Raw genomic sequence first — 20,381 nt, forward strand, 5'->3', positions numbered from 1 at the left:
AATCCATAACATGGAAATAACAAGCTTCTTCTGAGTAAACTTACTCTGAGAATTGAATAAGACATTTTGAAAGAGACCACATTGTCCACAACCCATAATCATTGCTTAATACATGTTCGCTCCTTTCTTTCCCTTCCCAGTAATGAATATTGCACACGCCTAGATTGGCTTCCTTATAAGATAATAAATTATACATCTGTCGGAAGCGGTAGCTCACACCTGTAATCCCAGCACTTTGGGAGGCTGAGGTGGGTGGATCACGAGGTCAAGAGATCGAGACCATCCTGGCCAACCAACATGGTGAAACCCCGTGTCTACTAAAAATACAAAAATTAGCTGGGCACAGTGGCGCATGCTTGTAGACCCAGCTACTTGGAAGAAACAGAGCGAGACTCCATCTCAAATAAATAAGTAAATACATTAATTAATAAATTATACATCATGGGACTATAAGAAATAACTGGAAAAATACCTGTGGGGATATTATGTTAAAAACACCAGCATTAATGTGATGTTGTCCTAGGTGGTCTTAAATGTCCTTTCACATTTTAGCATTCTAGAACCCCAGGATCATGAAGCAGAATTTCCCAAAGTTTGGCAGATCCCTAGTCTGGTGAGATGTTCTACCAAAACAGAGAAAAGTGTTCTGTGATAAAGTCTGACCTAGAACTGCTGCCTGCTGCGTGCCCACAGACTCACAATGCACATTAGCATAGTAAAAACACTGAGAGGCCCCACAGGAAAGAAAAGTTAGTCTTTATCTAAACATATTTAGCACGGGAATCCTTCCTGCTCCCCTCCCCACAATATCTATTTATCTAGTTGAAGACTACACATGGAGAAAATCTAGTATTATATCAGGTATAAGATATCTTTTTCTTCCATTTAAATGATTTCTTAGGAGAAGAATAAATGTCACTTCTCAAGTTCAGTTTCTATCCCATCTAAAAGATGGGCTTGAAGATCTGCTTAATTACCTTGGGCAGGTGGTACCCAGCCAAAGTGGTATCAACTGTCACTTCCCTGGGAACGTTCAGGGGGACGATGTTCCCCATTCTCTGCACCTCATGGATGACAGCGTTGGTGTAGGGCATGGACTCCCGGGCGGCTGTGCTCGGCTGCTGCCCCTGGCCAATCACTCTGTCAATCTCAGCTTGTACTTTTTCTGGTAAAGAGGGAAGCGTTCTATTATTTTTTAAACTTTTATGCTTTATTATAAAGAGGTATGAGTGGTCTCCAAGATGTCATCTGTTGTATTTCAATTAGTGACCAGGTTGCAAGAAATAAAATGGTTCTTGACCTTTTGAAAGGCTTATTCAGAAAACTACCATCTCTGTAAATCTCCTTGAGCCTGGTTAGGCTATGGGATGGAATGACCAGGATTAACATGGCTAAACTTCATCACTTCAGACCCCAGCAGACTTGGTGTCTGGTGAAGACCTACTTTCTGGTATACAAATGGCATTTTCTCAGTGTGTCCTTACATAGTAGAAGGAGTGAGGTAGCTCTCTGGAGTCTCTTTTATAACAGTACTACTCCCATTCCTGAAGGCTAATCACCTCCCAAAGGCCCCACCTCATAATATCATCACACTGGTAATGAGGTTTCAACATATAAATTTGGGCTGGGCTATGCCCAAATATCCAACCCATAGCAGATCTACGGACGTTAATTTCTCAGGTGGACATATAAGAGTGGAAAGTGGGCCCTGAGGTAAGACCCATCAGGTTGCAAACTCTTGCTCTACAACATTGATGCTGTAAGTTACTTACACTCTTTAAACCTCAGTTCCTTATTTGATTAGTGAGGATAAATCTACCTTCGTCTTAAGGATGTTTTGAGATTTACATGAACTGATGTTTTGAGGTTTGTGTGACCAGATAGGACTGCTCCCAGTTTCTTTCACTGGTTGAGTGCTCACCTAGCCAAAGAGAGAAACTGTAGCAGTCTTATCTCTTTTCTCTTTTTCTAGAGTAATAGAGATTTTAGCTGGAGACCTGACTGCCCAGCTAAAGAATATATTTTCCTCACACCTGTAATCCCAGCACTTTGGGAGGCCGAGGCGGGCGGATGACGAGGTCAGGAGATAGAGACCATCCTGGCTAACACGGTGAAATCTCGTCTCTACTAAAAATACAAAAAATTAGCCAGGCGTGGTGGTGGGCGCCTGTAGTCCCAGCTACTCAGGAGGCCAAGGTGGGAGAATGGTGTGAACCCGGGAGGCAGAGCTTGCAGTGAGCCGAGATGGTGCCACTGCACACCAGCCTGGGCGACAGAGCGAGAAAAAAGAATATATTTTCCAGGTCCTATTGTAACTAAGTGTGACCATATTACTAAATTCTGGCTAAGAGAATGTAAGCAGAAGTGATGTTTAATCCTTGGAACAAGTTCTTAAAGAAAGGATATGCACTTCCTTCCCCCTTTCGCTTCCTACTGGTGCAAAGCCTGTTGGTGAGCCGTCTTACAGAGTGCTGACAAGGGCATCATTCTAATCACAACAGAGCAGCAAGTTGGAAGGAGTTGGAAACCCTAACGGCTTTGCAAAGCCTAGTTTGGATTTTCTTTTTACCTGAAAGCGAAATAAATTATCATTTTTGAAAAACATCTTCTTTGGGGGTAAAATACCCATAACATAAAATTTACTATGGTAGCATTTTTAAATCAACAGCTCAGTAGTATTAAATATATTCACATTGTTGGGCAATCACTCTCCAGAACTTTTTCATCTTGCAGAACTAAAGCTCTATATCCCCTCCCTCAGCCTCTGGCCACCACCATTCTACTTTGTGTCTCTAGGAATTTCACTATTCTTGATAACTCATGTAAGTGGAATCATACAGTGCTTGTGTGTTTGTTACTAGCCTTTTTAATTGAGCATGACCCTGGATGCATATACCTAAATATACATATAAAGCATACGTTATGCAGCTACAGATGAAAAAAATAAAGTTCTGTAAAGAAACTTACCTTAGTACGTGGGAAGCACTCTGATCTTTTCTATTTTTATCTTAAGAAAAAAATGTTGGTCTTGATCCACTAAATTGATTTTATGCCTCATTAATAAACAGTTACCCACAATTTGAAAAACTGTATTGTTAAGAGTTCCCAGCCCCATATGTTCAAACTTTTCTGGAAGCTGGAGGAAGAAAAATGATGAGAACATCATTCTTGAGTGGACTACAGTCTGTGGGGAAGCTATATATAGATGATACATGATAAGCCTAGTAATAAAGGCACATTACATCATCTCTGGAGGGAGAAAATGCTAATAATTTCCTAGGGGAGTGCAGAAACATCTTAGAGAGGTAGTACTTGAACAGATTCTTCAAGAAGAGCTAGGAGTTTACTATGTAGGAAAACTGGGCAAGTAGAGGGAAAAGCATATATCACGACATAGAGGCATAAATATAGACTGCAAAGAAAGTGACATGTCACTTAGTGAGGCCACCACCATGGAGGGTAGGTGGGGCCAAGGCTAGACAGGCAGAAGGGGCATATCGGAGGGTAATATATACCAGACTAGAGTGCTTGAACATTATTCAGGAGGAAATGGGAAGGCATCACTTAAAAGAAGGGAAGGACACAACTAGACTTTCACATCAGAAAGTAACTGTTTCCTGGAACTATCTCAATGTCGACTGACTTCATTGATTTCCCTCTTGCCTCTGAGCTTCTTGAGGACAGGGATTCTCTCTTACGTTTATATTACCTGGGCCCATCACAATTCAGACAGAAAATGTGAAGAATGTGCAGTTTCCAAGTCCTCATCACTCATGACTGTTCTGCCTCTCTTTTCATCCTACAATGCTATCTTCTGGCCCCAACTTCAGGCAGCACGTCCCAGCAGGCACTATTCTGTCCTGGTCCAGGCTCCCTCACTGACATGCTCACCTTGGATTTCTGGGTAGAGGGCCATATAAAGCAGAGCCCATCGCAGAGTTGTGGAAGTTGTCTCGGTTCCAGCAAAGAAGAGGTCCAGGGTGCTGCAGATGAGGTTTTCTTCATGGAAACTTGAAGTAGGATTGCCTGTGTGCTAGAAAACACAATGTTTAATGTTATTTATTGGTTTATTCAGAGGATTCCTGATTGCCGTAACACACAGGGGCTTCACCCTAGGAGGACATTTGGAAGAAAAGGTCCCCAAAAGAAACAATTTTCCCTTTGGCCTCTTCAGAAGGCAGACTCTTATTACAGCAATATCATTAGCACTGTCCTGCCCCAAGTGCTGGACACCTTTGGATGGATGAAAATCAAGACAATTATTTTCTTATGCCTGTAATTTGGGGGAAGCTTTTAGTACAGTGAAAGGAGAATGGGATGTGAATAAGACAGATTTGGCTTCCAATATTAACCACTTCAATTAGCAGCTGTGTGACCTAGGGCAAGTTACTTAACCTCTCTGTTCTAGTTTCCTGTTTTATACACTGGAAATAGGAGTGCACACCCCTTAAGAGGGCATTATGAATTATATGAATGCAAGGACGCAGAGCAAATACTCAACAAATGTTTGTACTGATAACAGAAAAGGCAAAAGGAGATATACCTAATGCTAAATGGCGAGTTAATGGGTGCAGGAAATCAACATGGCACATGGATACATATGTAACAAACCTGCACATTGTGCACATGTACCCTAAAACCTAAAGTATAATTAAAAAAAAAAAGGCAAAAGGAATTTCTCTTACGAACAACAATTCTCATATCTCTTCATTCATCTTTTCCTTTCCAATTTGAACCTCACTGATTCTACCAACCATTCCTCATGATACTCTGTCATCTTTACCATCATCTTCTGGAAACTTCAATTTGTCCAGTGTTGCTCTTGATGTTAATGGTCCCTTCCTTACCTGCACAACATATAGTGAGTCTCCTCCTCTGAAGAGAAGATAATACTTCTATGAATGTCATACCAATAAGGTGAAATAAGAGGGAAAGAAATCCACCATTCTTTCCACTCCAGAAGTAGGACCCAATTCCTGATGTGTAAAGATGACAGTATTGATGCAGTGATATGTGTTAACCAGAGGGGTAACTGTGTTAAAGGTCATGCATTCAATTTGGTTTCCTCCTCACCTCTGGCCTATAATGTTGGAAAGTGAAAGGTACAAAACAGAAGGGAAGGCAAAGCCCAACACAGGCCTTAATAAAGTTGGCCTTTAAACTCTGGCATCCAACTCAGCTTTACTTGTGTTCCCTATGGGGGCTGAGAAAAGGGTAGGTCATTGGGTCCAGGCCCAACTAATGATAGAACAGAGCTTTGAGGATTAACTGCTATGTTCCCCCTTTGTGTATACCTCCAAATAACAGTAGAGGGTAGGGGATGGGGGATGAAAGGGCCGTATTTGGGCATTCACAGGACCTCAAACCAAATGTCATTAACCCTTGTCTTTATCTCTAATTGCATCATCAATCTTGAGTTAATGCTACCCTACATTTTCTGAAATATTGCCCCTATTTTTACTCCTGTAGCAGGCTGAGTAATGACCCACAAAGATATCCATCCACATCCTAATGTCTGGAACCTAAGGATGTTACTTTATAGGGAAAAAGGAACTTTGCAGATGTGGTTAAGGATTTTGAGATGGGCAGAATATCCTGGCACATCCCAGTGGGCCCAGTGTTATCATAATAGTCTTTATTAGAGGGAAAGAAGAGGGTCAAAGTCAGAGAGAAAGAATGTCAGGATGGAAGCAGATACCAGAGAGAAGAGAAGATGCTGTGCTTCTGGCTTTGAAGATGAAGGAGGGGACCACAAGCCAAAGGACATAGGCGGCTCCTAGAAGCTGGGAAAGTAATAGAAACAGATTCTGCTCCAGCACCTCCAAAGAGATCCAGCCTAGCCAAAACCTTACCTGTAACCCAGTGAAGCTGATTTCATACTTCTGACATCTAGAACTGTGAGAGAATCAATCTTTGCTATTTTAGGCACCAAGTTTGTGATCATTTTTTACAGCAGCAATTGGAAACTAATATACCCCTATTTGTGCTCTAAGAACAAAATACAAAATGACTTTGGTTTTCTCACCTTTGACATTTCTTTAAGGTAAGCATCAATAAAGTCTCTTGTTTCTGCAGGATTCCAATCCTTTCTGTGTTTGTCAATCATATGAGAAACAAACAATTTCAGTTTTTTCCAGTTGCTGAAGAGAGTTTGGTGGGGTCCAGGCAGGAATTTCATTATCCATGGAAAGACATTGTAGAGCTAATTGAGAAAAACAAAACAATCATGCAGGTAACATGGTGCCATTTTTTCACTTTTTAGGACAACAGAAACCGTCTTCTCTTTCCATCTCTTTTATTTGCTCACACTTAAACCTTGGTTATCCTTGACCCCTCTTTTCTCTCTCACCCCTCTAGCAAAACAGTTCAGCTCTCTGTCAAAAATATATCCAGCCTTGGACCACTTCTCACCACCCCAAAAGCTTGCCACCAAAAAAAATACTTAAGAGACATCTGGGGACATCTGAGCACTGGTTGAGTGTTTGAAGGCATTAAATAACTATTGTTCATATTTTTCAGGCACAATGGTATTTTATTTTTGTTAAAATGGGTCTTTTTAGAAATATATGCTGAAATATTTATGTATCAAATAATTGAGGTCTGTAATTTGCTCCAAAATAATTCAGGGACAGTGGGAATGTGGTAGTAGGGCATAGATGCAGATACAGTGAAAATGGCCATGTGTTGATAATTGTTAGAGCTCACTGATGAGTACACAGTGATTCATGATTATATTCTTTTATATATATTTGTAATTTTCAAAAATAAAATCATTTTTTAAAACCAAGGAAATTTTTAAAAATTTTGATAATGGCATACTGCATAATTCAAGGGCACTCTTTCTACTGAGAACACCAAGAAAAGACGAAAAAGATACATGTGTAAACATTTAAGCACACATACATACAAATTAAGGTAGTGAGGTAGTTTCCAGGATAAGGCTTAGGGGAAGAAGAAAGCCCAGGGGATGAACTCAATACTTGGGGTCAACTTCTCTCCCCGCCCCCCGGCTCCCAGAAATGTCTTCCAAATTCCGAAAAGTGTCTGAGGAACCAAGAAACCAAGCAGAGTTTTTGACAAAGACTCAAAGGCTTACAGGGACAAAAATTGGAGTGCAGGGCCCACCAAGGGAGAAGTGAGTTTGAACTCCAAACGGCTATACTCTACGGAATTAGAAGATTGATGATATTAAGTGCTGGTGGGCAGGCAAATAATGCAATGAGCTTGGCAATCTTTAAACATCTTTTATCTCCAGATACAGATATAAAAAAAAAATGAGTGGATGTAACCACAAGAACACTTGTACAAGAATGCTCATGGCAGCTTTATTCATAGCATCCAAAACTTGGAAACAAATGTCCATCAGTACAGAACAGATTGACAAAAAATGGCACATTCATACAATGAAATACTAATCTGCATTAAAAAAGAACAACCAGCACAGATGAATCTCAAAGCAACTTGCTGAGGAAGAAAGCGAATACAGAAGAGAACCTCCGAGGGAGGAGGGAAATGGACGAGTTGGGGAAGGACACAGCGAGGAGAGACTCAAGGGGAACAGCGATATTGTTTTTCTTTTTAAAAAGAACAACATAGGTGGATAGGCGTGTGTCATATAACATGTTGTACTTTACATGCATGTTAGAAATGGTTTTGCATATAAATATTCCATATTATTTAAAAAACTAAAGTCAATAGATTGATTTCAAATAAGTTTGTGTTGAAATCAGTTTTGAAAGGTTATATTTTAGCTTCAAAAATCCACAAAAAACTAAAAGGAAAAACCCATCTGTGTCTGACATTGGCCCCAATTTGCTGAACCAAGATATGGAGAGACAGCTGCCTTACCTGGCATGTCTTTGAAGCCTCCAGGTATGTGACTTCATCCAGTAACTTCAGCAGCTGCTGAAACTGACTATCCTGGTACTCAAAGCGTTCTCCAAAGGTAATGGAGCAAATGATATTGGAAACTGCATTGTTGATCTTGAAGTGAGGGTCAAAAGGCTGTCCTGAAGGTGGAGGAAGGGCAAGATGGATCCTTCTGATGGATTTGTCTCCATTTCCTACTGAGAGTCTACTTTACATGGCATAAGACATACCTAGTGCAGAACCATATATGAGGCTCTGGCCACATGACCTTACACTGCATCTGACATACAACAAGTATTCAGTCAGCTCCAGGGAAGTCAAACTGTGGACCAGGGCTTAAATTCAGTAATGTGTTTAGTGCCCATCTTTGTGTATTTACTTCTAAAACTCTTTGAGGACGGAGTTTTTCACTGTTCTATCTTCCATTCCCAGCACAGTGCTGGGCGTAGAACAAGCACTTACTCACTTAGTAAGTATCTGTCCAGTGAACAAATGGGACACAGTCTCTCACATCTGTCATATGCAATGCTCACCGTTCTCCTCTTTTATTGCTTCAGTCAGGTGTTGGGCCTCCTCCTGAATGCGTTCCTCTAAGCTCTTCTTTCCTAAACCAAAGTTCCTTAGTGCTGTCAGAGTGAACCTTCTTTGCTCCTTCCATACCTGGCCACTTGACATAATCAACCCTGGGAAAAAGAAAGTCAACATTACGGTATTCTGATTCCATAATGTGAATATCCAGCAAATGATATGGGGATGTGTATCAGATGAAGGACAGGAGAAGATCATTAAGGCACTTGAAAACTGCCCAGAGAAATAATCCCAAAGCAATGGATATAATGGCTAATATTACTGATTGCTTGCAATGGCAGGCACTTTAATATGTATTTTGTTATGCATTATATAATTTAGTACTCATAGAAACTCTCTGGGATAGGTATAATTATTACCACCCCCACCCACACATTTTCTAATGAAAAAACTGAGGAACAAGAGATAAAGGATAAAATACACTTTACAGGGTCTCACAGTAAGCAACTAAACAGGTATTCAATTTCAGGTCTGCCTTATTCCAAAGCCAATGCTTTGATTATTAGTTACATAAGTAAAGTTAAGTATTTATGTTATGCTAAACACTAGGAATGCACTAATAGATAAGACAATGCCCATACTCTTAAAGAGGCTAAGAAAGGCTTTATAGGAGAGGTCCTATCTAACCTGGACATTAAAAGATGATGTAAGGAATCAAGAGATCAAGGAGGAGTGAAAGTTCCATACAGAAAGAAGAGTACAAGCAAAGAAAAAAAAATTTCGGTGTGTTTGACAGACCATCATTTGTTTTATAACACAGGTAATGCCACACTCCTTTCAATTTCTTCAATTCCAGAGCATTCCTCAACACCTTTTAATATCTGACTATGGCCTTCTTACCCACTGAATTGGTCCTCCTTGTTGTCATATCCAGGGATACCTTTTGACCTCGTCTTACTTGCAGCAGCAGCAGACACTTCTTTCTTGAAATACTGCCTTCCAGTGGTGCTCAGGATACCACTGTCGCCAGATTTTCTTCCTAATTCTCTGCCAGCAACTTCCTATATATTTTGCTGGTTCATCTTCTATTAAATCTTGAAATGGTGGAGTTCTTCAGGAACTTTTTCTTCATCTAAAACCTCTTACTTTTCTCACCCTATACTCTGTTTCTGGGAAATCTTATCAACTCCTAAAATTTTAAATAACATCTATTGATAGTGACCATCTATTTCTGTCCCTGAGCTCCAGAAACATATATGCAACACTGCCTGCTTGACTTTGCTGACTTAAAGGTATTTTGAATTCAGCATATCCATGATTGAACTCACAATTTTCTCCATACGACTTTTCACCCATGCCCAACTAAACCAAATACTTTGTACTCTTCTAAGTGTTCCTTCTTTCCATCATCTACCCATTTGAGTGTCACCTCAACACCTCCTTCTCCCTGCACCTATGTCATCATGTCTTAAGAGGTGTACTTCCTGGATATCTCAAATCCAGGTCTTCACTGATACTAGCTTGGTCTAACCTACTGTTATTTCCCTACTGCTATTGGACCTCCCTAGCCCGAGCTACCACTGTCTATAACCTAAAATGCTACAAAAGTCCCTTGCTCCTTTTCTTCTATTCTCTGAATGGCAGCCTAAATAAAACCTAAAACTATACAGTGTAAATATAATTCCCTTCTCTACTTAAAGCCATTCAAGAGCTTCCATTAATGTTAGGATAACAACTAATATCCTTAACAGGAACCTGCAGGAACTATTTCTAGCCAAGCTCAGTAGCTTCATCTCCCTTTAATTATCTCCTTTTAATCCCCATGCTTGTCATGTTGGCCACCTTTCGTTTCTTCAAGTTCCCCATCCTTTTCACTTCAGGGACTTTTCATATTCTATTCTGTCTGCCAGGTTGCTTCACCAGTTTATTAAATGAATATTTGTTTACTTTTTCTGCATCCCAGGACTGCATTAATAAGTACATCCTAAACTTGACTTCGTAACACTGTAGGTTTCTAACTATTATAGTTAACTGATATTACTTTTCCTTCTGCATAGAATATAAACTACATAGGATATGGATTTTATCTATTCTTCTCACGATTACATCACTCATGCCTAGTACTGTGCTTCGCAAGGCAGATAATACATGGATTGGATGGATATAGAATTAACTGATGAAATATTTCTAAGAAATGAGAAGCACCTTGTAGGGGAAAGAAAGAGAGATCAGACTGTTACTGTGTCTGTGTAGAAAGGGAAGACATAAGAAATTCCGTTTTGACCTGTACCCTGAACAATTGCTTTGCCCTGAGATGCTGTTAATTTGTAACTTTGCCCCAACCTCTTTGCCCCAATCTCTTTGATCCAACCTTGCGCTCACAAAAACATATGCTGTATGGAATCAATGTTTAAGGGATCTAGGGCTGTGCAGGACGTGCCTTGTTAACAAAGTTTACAAGCAATATGCTTGGTAAAAGTCATCGCCATTCTCTAGTCTCGATAAACCAGGGGCACAATGCACTGCGGAAAGCCGCATGGACCTCTGCCCTGGAAGGTCGGGTATTGTCCAAGGTTTCTCCCCATGTGATAGTCTGAAATATGGCCTCCTGGGATGGGACAAACCTGACCGTGCCTCAGCCCAACAGCCGTGAAGGGTCTGTGCTGGGGAGGATTAGTAAAAGAGGAAAGCCTCTCGCAGTTGAGATAGAGGAAGGCCACTGTCTCCTGCCTGCCCCTGGGAACAGAATGTTTTGGTATAAAATCCGATTGTATGTTTGTTCAATTCTGAGATAGGAGAAAAATCACCCTATGGCGGGAGGCGAGACATGTTGGCAGCAATGCTGCTCTGTTATTCTTTACTCCACTGAGATGTTTGGGTGGAGAAAAGCATAAATCTGGCCTACGTGCACATCCAGGCATAGTGCCTTCCCTTGAACTTATTTGTGACACAGATTCCTTTGCTCATGTTTTCTTGCTGACCTTCTCCTCACTATCACCCTGCTCCCCTGCTGCATTCTTCTTGCTGAGATACTGAAAATAGTAATTAATAAATACTGAGGGAACTCAGAGACCGGTGCCGGTGCAGGTCCTTGGTATGCTGAGCCCTGGTCCCCTGGGCCCACTGTTCTTTCTCTATACCTTGACTCTGTGTCTTATTTCTTTTCTCAGTCTCTCATCCCACCTGATGAGAAATACTCACAGGTGTGGAAGGGCTGGCCCCCTTCAAACCTAAAAGTGGTGCTTTAATAGAATAATAGATTTGAGATTTTCATTTCAATTTTTAAATGTTTCAGTATATTTAATGGTAATTTTAAGTGTTCATGCCAATCTGTTCTATCATAGACCAGAAGGCTTAAGATCCTCTGTGTGGCACAACCTTAATGAAAGAGAATAAGGAAATAGAGACAGGAAAAAGGTGCAGCAGAAGAAGGAAGATCCACATCCATTTTCCTAAGGAGAGAGGGTTGGAAGAGGAAAACAGAGAGAACACGTCCCTCTGCTCTAAATGGGTAATGTGGTTACTTCATTATAAAAGCATCCAGAGTAGGTTTGCGCAGGGCATGTGGCTTCTCCCAAATCCCAGTGAGGGATGATCTTATCAAATCTTCTGAGGGAGTGACTTCAATCAGGAAATGTGAATAGCCAGCTTCCTTTAGTGGCAGGAAGTTTATTATGGGGCTGGTTTCTAGGAGTGTTGGAAAATTACAGTCATCAAGGTGCCTTTAACAGACTATAGGACTATCAACATCAAACACTCACCTTTCGTTGGCCAAGAAACTTACCATTTTTCTTAAAGATATGTTCTCGTATAGGGGTCACGGGGCGGTTCCCAAAGTTTTGGTCCATGCCGATAAGGGCTTCTTTGATTAAGGGCAAGCCAGTAATAAGAACTGCAGATATGTCACCAAGCTCCAAGCTAAAAAGGTTCCCATATTTCTTCACAAACTGAAAAATAGTTAAATAGTAACAGTTGAATATGCACGTCCATGTGTTCAGAAATGGAGGATGTGTGTAGCTCGAGGGGCTCATATTGAGAGGATTGTGTGTGTCTGTGTCTGTGTGTGTGTGTGTGTGTGAGAGTGAGTGTACATTGGTCTCACGGGAATGCTTTTATTTCCTTTTCTCCTTCTCTCAACAAGGTTCAGATTCAATTCACTTCAGAATGTGAATGTTTCTTTATAAAATATCTATTTATGTATTCAACCAACATGAATTGAGTGAGCATCTATCATGTGTCCCTAGGGCAAGGCACGAGGATAAAACTGTAATAAAATAAGTAAGTTCTGGCCAAGTGCTGTGGCTCACGCCTGTAATCCCAACACTTTGGGAGGCCGAGGTAGGCAAATTGCTTGAGCCCAGGAGTTCGAGACCAGTCTGGGCAACATAGTGAGACCCTGTCTTTACAAAAAAAAAAAAAAAATTAGCTGGGTATGGTGGTACATGCCTATGGTCCCAGCTACTCAGGAGGCTGAGGTGGGAAAGTCACTTGAGCCTGAGAGGTCGAGCCTGCAGTGAGCCATGATCATGCCACGGCACTCCAACTTGGGTGACAGAGTGAAAGCCTGTCTCAATATATAGACATAGTAAACAAGATTTCTAACCCCGAGCATCCTAGAGTCTAGTGAATAGAGAGAATTCAGCACATCTGAATTCTCATCTGGACACTAATCATGTCTCAGTCACTTAAGAAGGCTGAGACATGATTAGTGTTAATTTGGTGTACCAAGCATGGACTTCTTAGTAAATCATAACTATCCGTTTAACCAAATGAGAATACCCGCTTCCTAGACTGGGCATAGATAACAGAAACATATGTTAGATAATGCAAGGTGCATTTTAGGGCAGGGGCCAGGCATGGAGGAAAGCCCTCGAGCTCTGGAGTTACGTGACTATCTGGGCTGTACAGTTCAATCATTTTGGGCCCTTGCGGAAGTTGCTTTATTTTTTGAGCCTCAACTCCCCAGCTATAAAAGGGAGAAAATTATTCCTTCCTCTTAGGGTTCTGTGAGGAAGAATGAGAGCAGCAATGTGAAAGGCACTTTGTTTTCTTGTTCCAGGCGCACAGCCACCCAGCGAGTCTCCAAGGAATGAAAGAACTCTGTGTGCAAAGGGCCGTGGATGCATTCCTATGGTGGCAAAGGGGACAGGAACCCACTGGTTTGTGGGAAGAAGGCACTCATGGTCACAGGCAGCCATTGCTAAGCACCTTTCATATTTTATCTCATTAATCTCACAACCACCCTACAGTGGTAATAGTTCTTATCTTTCAAGAGGGAAAATGAGTCATAGCTGAAATAACATAGCAAAGGTGACAAAGCTATTGACTGGTTCAGGGAATTTCCCAGGCATTATATAAGATTTGAGGACAAGGACGTGAGCCCAAGATGGCTCCAGAACCTGAGTGACAGAGTTTAGTGGGAGTGACAGAGTGAAAGTAAGAATGAGTGAGAGTGAGAGAGTTGGGGTGGGAGAGAGAGAGAATGGGGGTGTGTATGTTCATGAATATGCACAAGCGTGCAAATATCTGCAAATGTAGGTTGGAGGACAGTGTACGGTCATGAATCAAAATCCTTCCTAATGTATCTCTTCAACAAAGGGTCCCAGGTAGACCCTGCCCCTGCCTCTGCCTTTTTTCTGCCTGGCTTGTGTCTAGCTGCAGGCAGTGGTAACAATCTGAAGGGCTTCATTTCCTTTAGGTGTCTGTGGCCTCTTCTCCACAATCCAGATGCCTTTGCACTTACACTCCACCATGTTCCTCTTAGAGTCCTGTTCCTAATGGTCCCCATCAGAGCAAATACAATGGATTCAGTCTTATCCCACCACCTTACTCCCACATTAAAGACCAAGCCTGAACCCAGTCCTTGTATTCTTTTGGCCCAGAGTCCTCCATCAATCTTTATCTCCTACACAGTATGTCCTGCCTTGCTAGGAAAAGCAGAGCTGAGATTCAATCTCAAGTCAGTTTGCTCCTAAAGTAAGCATCTTTGCTTCTAAGAAATGGCAGTAATGGGACCATACACATCAAGCAATTTTTTTAATGTACACTTGCTGAATTCCTGAATGAACTTCTTAGGCCTGACAAGAAGGATTTTTTGACTAATTTAGAACACTAAATAAGGATGTTTTTGGAAGAGCTGAAAAATCTCAGGTTAAGTTAAATGACTTCTAACTAGCAAAGTATACAGCCTAGAATCTCAACGTGTACTTGGGAGGGATTCAGAACTCCATTACTATTTACTGAAATAAACTTCTTAAGAATTTTATCTCTACAAACTCTCTGCCACTGCATATTTTGAATTAAACAGAACTAGATAAAAAACGTGTATGGTATTATCAACTGTTTAAACACGGGGTGGGAGCCCTGGGATGAGGATGGCGACGTCTAACAATCCTCACGTGCACCGTGTCAGTCATTTTATCCATTTCTTTAGAAAGATCAAATGACCCAGAGGGCCTCTGAGAAGACTTTGTAAGGCAGGGCACACTTTTCAATTGTATGTCATTAAATGAGCCACAAAAAAAAATACTTCAACAGAATAAAACACAAGGAGATAAAAATAAGATGCTTTGAAAGGCAAAAAAGGTCTTAAAATCAGAAATGAAAATAGAAAAAGAAAAGAACTGAAACAGAATCTATAAAAGTCAAACAAACGCAATAGGAGACAGGAAATGTAATGCTAGGAATAAAAATTCCAAATGTAGCATAATTATTTAAAAAAGGGTGGAAAAAATTAATGTCTACAGTAAAGAGGAAGAAGTAAAGGATTAGTGGAAGAAGAGACTGAACTATTGAACCATGGCTACCATGAGCTATAAAGTTGACAGAGATTCCACCGAATCTAAGTTCTTAAATTTAATAACCAACAGAACAAAGACATGAAAAGAGGAAAAGAAAAGCAGGAAAAGAGTCGACTAATTCACACTCCTGCCAGCAGTAGGTCAGAGGGTCTGTTCCCCTGAGCTGTGCCTCTGTGAGTGTGTGTGAGAGCGAGAGGGAGAGAGGGAGATCCTAAGAGGCACAAAAATGCATGCTCTTTCTATATTTCTCTGAGGTTTAACATCTTTCTCTCAATCTGGATGCTGTATTTTTAAAGTCGTATGTTTATGTCTTTCAAACATTTCTGTATCAAGGTATTCAACTTTTTTTCTCATTGATACGTGGAATTTCTAATAAGAAGTTGGAAATATAATTTTATTTTCATTTACATACAAATCTGGAAAGATATCCACCAAGGTCCTACAGAGGTACTGCTGAGTGTATGCGTGTGCGTGTGTGTGCACATGCACACGTGTGCACACATGCACAGTGGTGGCAGGATAGGCACAAAGACAGGTAAGATTCTCTCTCTTCTTAAACTGTATTTTAATATGCTCTCTCGCTGTGTATGTATTGTTGCCTTTACAGTCAAAAAGCTTTTTTGTCCAATAAAGAAAAAAAATAAACAAGGAAATGGGAAATAAAGCTTTAAAACAGTGGTTCTTTACTTTTTTGAGTTATAGAATCCTTTGAAAATATAATGTACATGATAGACCTGATCTCCAGTAAATACATACACAGCTATACACATAAACAGCTTTGCATGCAGTTTCAGGAGTTACCAGTCCTCTGGGGCCCATGAACTCCTTCTAAGAATAATGGTTTCACAGGTAGTTCTTGGGGCTGCGCTGGTTTCTGAGAACAGGCTGTGGAGATCAAATTCATGTTCAATTTAGCAGGCTTTTATGAGATGCTTAAGAGTTGCCAGGCACCTTCTGGCACTGGTATATTATACATGGAGGTAATACAAAGATCAATATGATATGATGTTTTCCTAAAGTGTCAAAGTCTCTTGAGAGAGACTGTGCAGAAAAAATTGGAATGCATAGCAGATAACATATGTTATTATGCTGATAGAGAGGGACATAAAGCTATCACAAGAAGAGATGATTTTCCACCACAGATATAAGAAAAATATCTTTTTAAAGAGTAGATGGTATCTGAGCCAGATCTTAAATGAAAGTCAGGATGCCACCAAAAAACAGACAAACAAAAACCCAACAACCCCCAAACCACAATGATAATAAAAAACATGTAGTAAGAAATCAAAGGCATTCTAAGTTGTGGGAACATCATATACAGATGTAAAGGGGAAATGCAGAAGGTGTTTGGGAGCAAGAGAGCTACCTTGTCTGACCGAAGCATAGGGTTCATTATTTAAAGAGCACTGACCATGTGGCAGGTCAAGGCCAGGTGCTGGGGAGTGCAACAAATCCTTCACTCCAAGAAGCTAACAATCTAATGGAACATATAGATAAATAATCACTTCTCATTATTGTCATTCTTTACAATAAAATATTTGATGGGAGGAAGTTAAGAACCACATAAGAGGACCAGGGTTGAGGAAGGCTCCTAGGAAAAGTATCTTCTCAGTTGATAAGGGAGATGGGAGACAAGGCTGATAAGGTAATCTGAGGTAGGCTGAGGAGAGTCTTAATATCAGGTATAATATTTTGGATCTTGTTTGGTTTTCAATCAGAATTCTAAGATGTTTGAGTAGGAGAGATGATGTAAGGGAGTGCTTAAGAGTTTGGATTTTGAAGTTACACAAACTTATTTGAATACAGGTTCTGCTTCTTAGTTTCTGTGTGATTTGGGAGAAAGTTATTTAACTTTTCTCTATCTTAGTTTCCAAGTCTATAAAATGCGGGGTGTTATTAGCTGCCATGTTTAGTATTGTTGTGATAAGTAATTATAATACTAAAACTAATAATAAAATTATTATGGCTCAGACCATTTTCCCCTATTAAAAATCTTCTGTCCCTTTACTCCATTTAGCCACTTGCCAAAAATCAAAATTTCCTTTAAAATTTAGCCCAATTTCTTCCAACATTCTACAAAAGGTTATCCCCAGGGTTTCCATTCAGTGATCCAATCTCCTTATATCTGATTTGGTTACCAAGAGTGTACACTATACATTTAGTCATATACAGCCTTGTATTTTGCCTGGCATATGATAAGCACTTAATAAATGTCTGTTGAATGAATAAACATGTGAGCTCATCAATTGTCCTCTAATCATGTCATGAAAAGTCAGGCAACATAAAGTAGATAACAGGTATATGTAGGGAGACCCCCTGAAACTATTGTTATGGAATAAAAGATGAAATGCTGATTATTGTAAATGCAAAATTGCATGCAGGATTGTGTAAAGACAATGCCACGTTGGGCTGCCAGAACGAGCCAACAGCGCGTGAGGTGCTTCCCCCTGCAGAGAGCCTATAAATGGACTTGCAGTCAGGGAGGTTTCACATCACCAAGATTCCTATCCCAGAAAAGCAGATGTTCATAGCTCTGGGAATGGAATGCAACTCTTGTGGAGAGCCTATAAATGGACGCATGAGGGGCGCCTGTTCATATGGGTAAGATAGGGTTATAAACGCCCTTATCTTGCCACAGGGCTCTTCTAGGTCTCTTTAGGGTTAAGGCATACTCCCTTCTGAGAATTTTTTGTCTAACCGGTTGTCTAGCTTCATGTCCTGTTTCTACTGATTGTTTGCAACCAGCTTTTGCTGCAACTGTTACTGCTGATTAATATCTTGCTAATCATAGGTTATGGAAAGACTGTGTTTCTGTTTTAAGGCTCTGTTAGAAATTGCTGATGCACACACTATATTGTAAATTCTTATCTCTGTATACTGTACTTCTGCATATCAATGTTATGTTAAAGAATTACTTCATCCCCCTGTGACCATCTCACCTTATAATCAAACGACCCTAAATCCCTCACTAACCTACCCCTGCCCTCACTAAACTTAATAATAAATGCTGGTATATCCAGCGCATTGGCGGCATCTCAGGTCCAGAAGGCGGTGATCCCCCTGGATCCAGCTTTCACTATCTTGTGTGTGTCTTTTATTTCTCGACCTGCCGATCCACCTGGGAACAAAGAAAGAGCCCTGTTGCATTGCAGGCTGCTGGCCAGATCCCACAATAGGTATACAAATCGAATAGTCTTGGGTTCAAATCCTTATTTGTTATTATTTAGCTGAATACCCTGAGCAGTTCACTGTTTGTTCTCAGTCAGTTTGCTCCATGGTAAAATGGAAGCACCACCAGATCATACCTAACTTGTGTGCCCATCATGACGATGAAATGAAAACTAACATAAAAATCCTTATGTAAGATCTGTTAGTTAGTAGTTAATGTTTCCCAATTGCAAGAATGTACTTTTAATTATAACTAAATTTCATAATTTAACTCCATTTGTTTTACACCCAGAAATATAAAAATGCAAACCTATATAAAATAAAAATAAACAATGACAGTGTGATAAGAAAATCACAGGGCCAAGGATGAGATCCCAGTCTCAGTTTTGTCACTGGCTAGTTTTGTGACATTAGGCAAGTCATTTAACCCCTCTAGAAACACCTATCTTAGGAATACAACAAAGGTGCAGATCAAGCTTCTTATTCCAGATAAGGTTGAAAAAAAGCATTCCATTTTACTTCTATTAATCGTGACACCAATTAACACAGACACAAATATCTTCAAGAAAAGTCTACTCTCTCTAGCCAAAGGACCGGGAAAAGGAAAGCCCAACAGGACAGAAACCATTTAGCCTTTTTATTTCTTTGTTGTGGAGGCAAATACCATGAAAAACATTTGACCCTTCCCAACTCTGAAAGGTCCTACAGCACTAGAGTACATGGATGGTACCTTGTCTTTCACCCTACTTTGCAATAATGAGGTAGTACCCTTCTCTGCTGAGTCTATGAGCTGAATTGTGACTTCTATTCCTAAGCTGAAGTAAAGAAACTCCCTGCAAGAGTCAGAGGGCAAATGAGGCTTTTCAGCCTTCTTCTACAGTAATAAGGAGGTGCACTTCCCCTCGGAGGAGATATGGGCAGATCTCTGACTCTCTTCCCTCTGTAGTAAAGAATAAGCTACTATACCAGAGGGATCCCTGTCTTCTGTTCCATCTTCCTTTTCCCCAGCTTGCACTGATGAGAATGTGAGATGGGCTCCTGTGGGAGTGGGTAATACAAAGTGAAGTAGACCAGAATAGCACTGCAGAGGCTTTATAACCTGCATTGATATTTGAACTGCCACCCACAAAAGTGAGCATTTAGAATCTAAATAGGCTATATGCTAAAATAAAAGATCTGTATAGTATCCAGGGTAAGTCTTATAACACATATATAAAATGTCCAGGATGTAGTCCATAATTACTCACCTTACCAAGAATCAAGAGAACATCAATTGAATGAGTTACACCAACAGTGAGATGACACAGATGTTAGAAATATAGAATAATTAAATATTTAAAAGCAGCTGTCATAAAGCTTTTCCAATAACTATGAATAGTCTCGAAACAAACAAAAAATTAGGAAATTTTAACAAAGAAATAAAAGATAAAGAAGAACCAAGTGAAAATTTTAGAACTGAAAATACGATAGAATAAATTTTAAAACTCAGCAAAATAGCTCAATAGCGGAATGGTAATGATAGAATAATCTGTGAATTTGCAGACAGCTCAGAAGAACATATTCGAACTAAACAATACAGAGAAACTACACTGGAAACAACAAAAACAGAGTTTCAGGAACTTGTGGCACAACAAGAGATCTAACATTTGTGCCATTAGTATCCAACAGTCCAAGAAAGAGAGGAAAAAGAATGTGTAGTGGAAAAATATTTGAAGAAAGAGTGGCTGAAGCTCCCCCAAACTGGCAAAAGACAAATCTATAGTTTTAGAAACTCAAACAGGACAAACCCAAAGAAAGTAGCACCAAGATCTATCATAATTAAACCTCTGAAAATTAAACAAAAACAAAAACAAAGAAAATTTCTTGAAGGAAGGCAGTGAGAAAAAGTTCATTACATATGGGGGATGACAATTCAGATGACAGTAGATTTCTTAACAGAAACCACAAAGGCCAAAAAGAAGAAGAATAACCTTTTAAAATGTTGAATGAAAGGAACTGTCAACCTAGAATCCTATG

General features: G+C 40.1%; 1 protein-coding gene across 2 annotated transcripts in view; it reads right to left on the minus strand.

Annotated features, from left to right (window-relative positions):
- LOC100589053 (cytochrome P450 2J2) overlaps nt 1–20,381 on the minus strand; it is a 32,404-nt gene that overhangs the window by 9,424 nt on the left and 2,599 nt on the right. For both annotated transcript variants that reach the window (XM_003265154.3, XM_030812921.1), the window contains exons 2-7: nt 12,182–12,344; nt 8,403–8,552; nt 7,849–8,009; nt 6,026–6,202; nt 3,892–4,033; nt 978–1,165 (exon numbers count right to left, since the gene is read on the minus strand). In XM_003265154.3, coding sequence (XP_003265202.1) covers nt 978–1,165; nt 3,892–4,033; nt 6,026–6,202; nt 7,849–8,009; nt 8,403–8,552; nt 12,182–12,344 — 981 coding nt within the window. The remainder of the gene's footprint in view (nt 1–977; nt 1,166–3,891; nt 4,034–6,025; nt 6,203–7,848; nt 8,010–8,402; nt 8,553–12,181; nt 12,345–20,381) is intronic.

Source organism: Nomascus leucogenys, chromosome 5 (assembly GCF_006542625.1).
Source record: "Nomascus leucogenys isolate Asia chromosome 5, Asia_NLE_v1, whole genome shotgun sequence".
Taxonomy (NCBI): Eukaryota; Metazoa; Chordata; class Mammalia; order Primates; family Hylobatidae; genus Nomascus; species Nomascus leucogenys.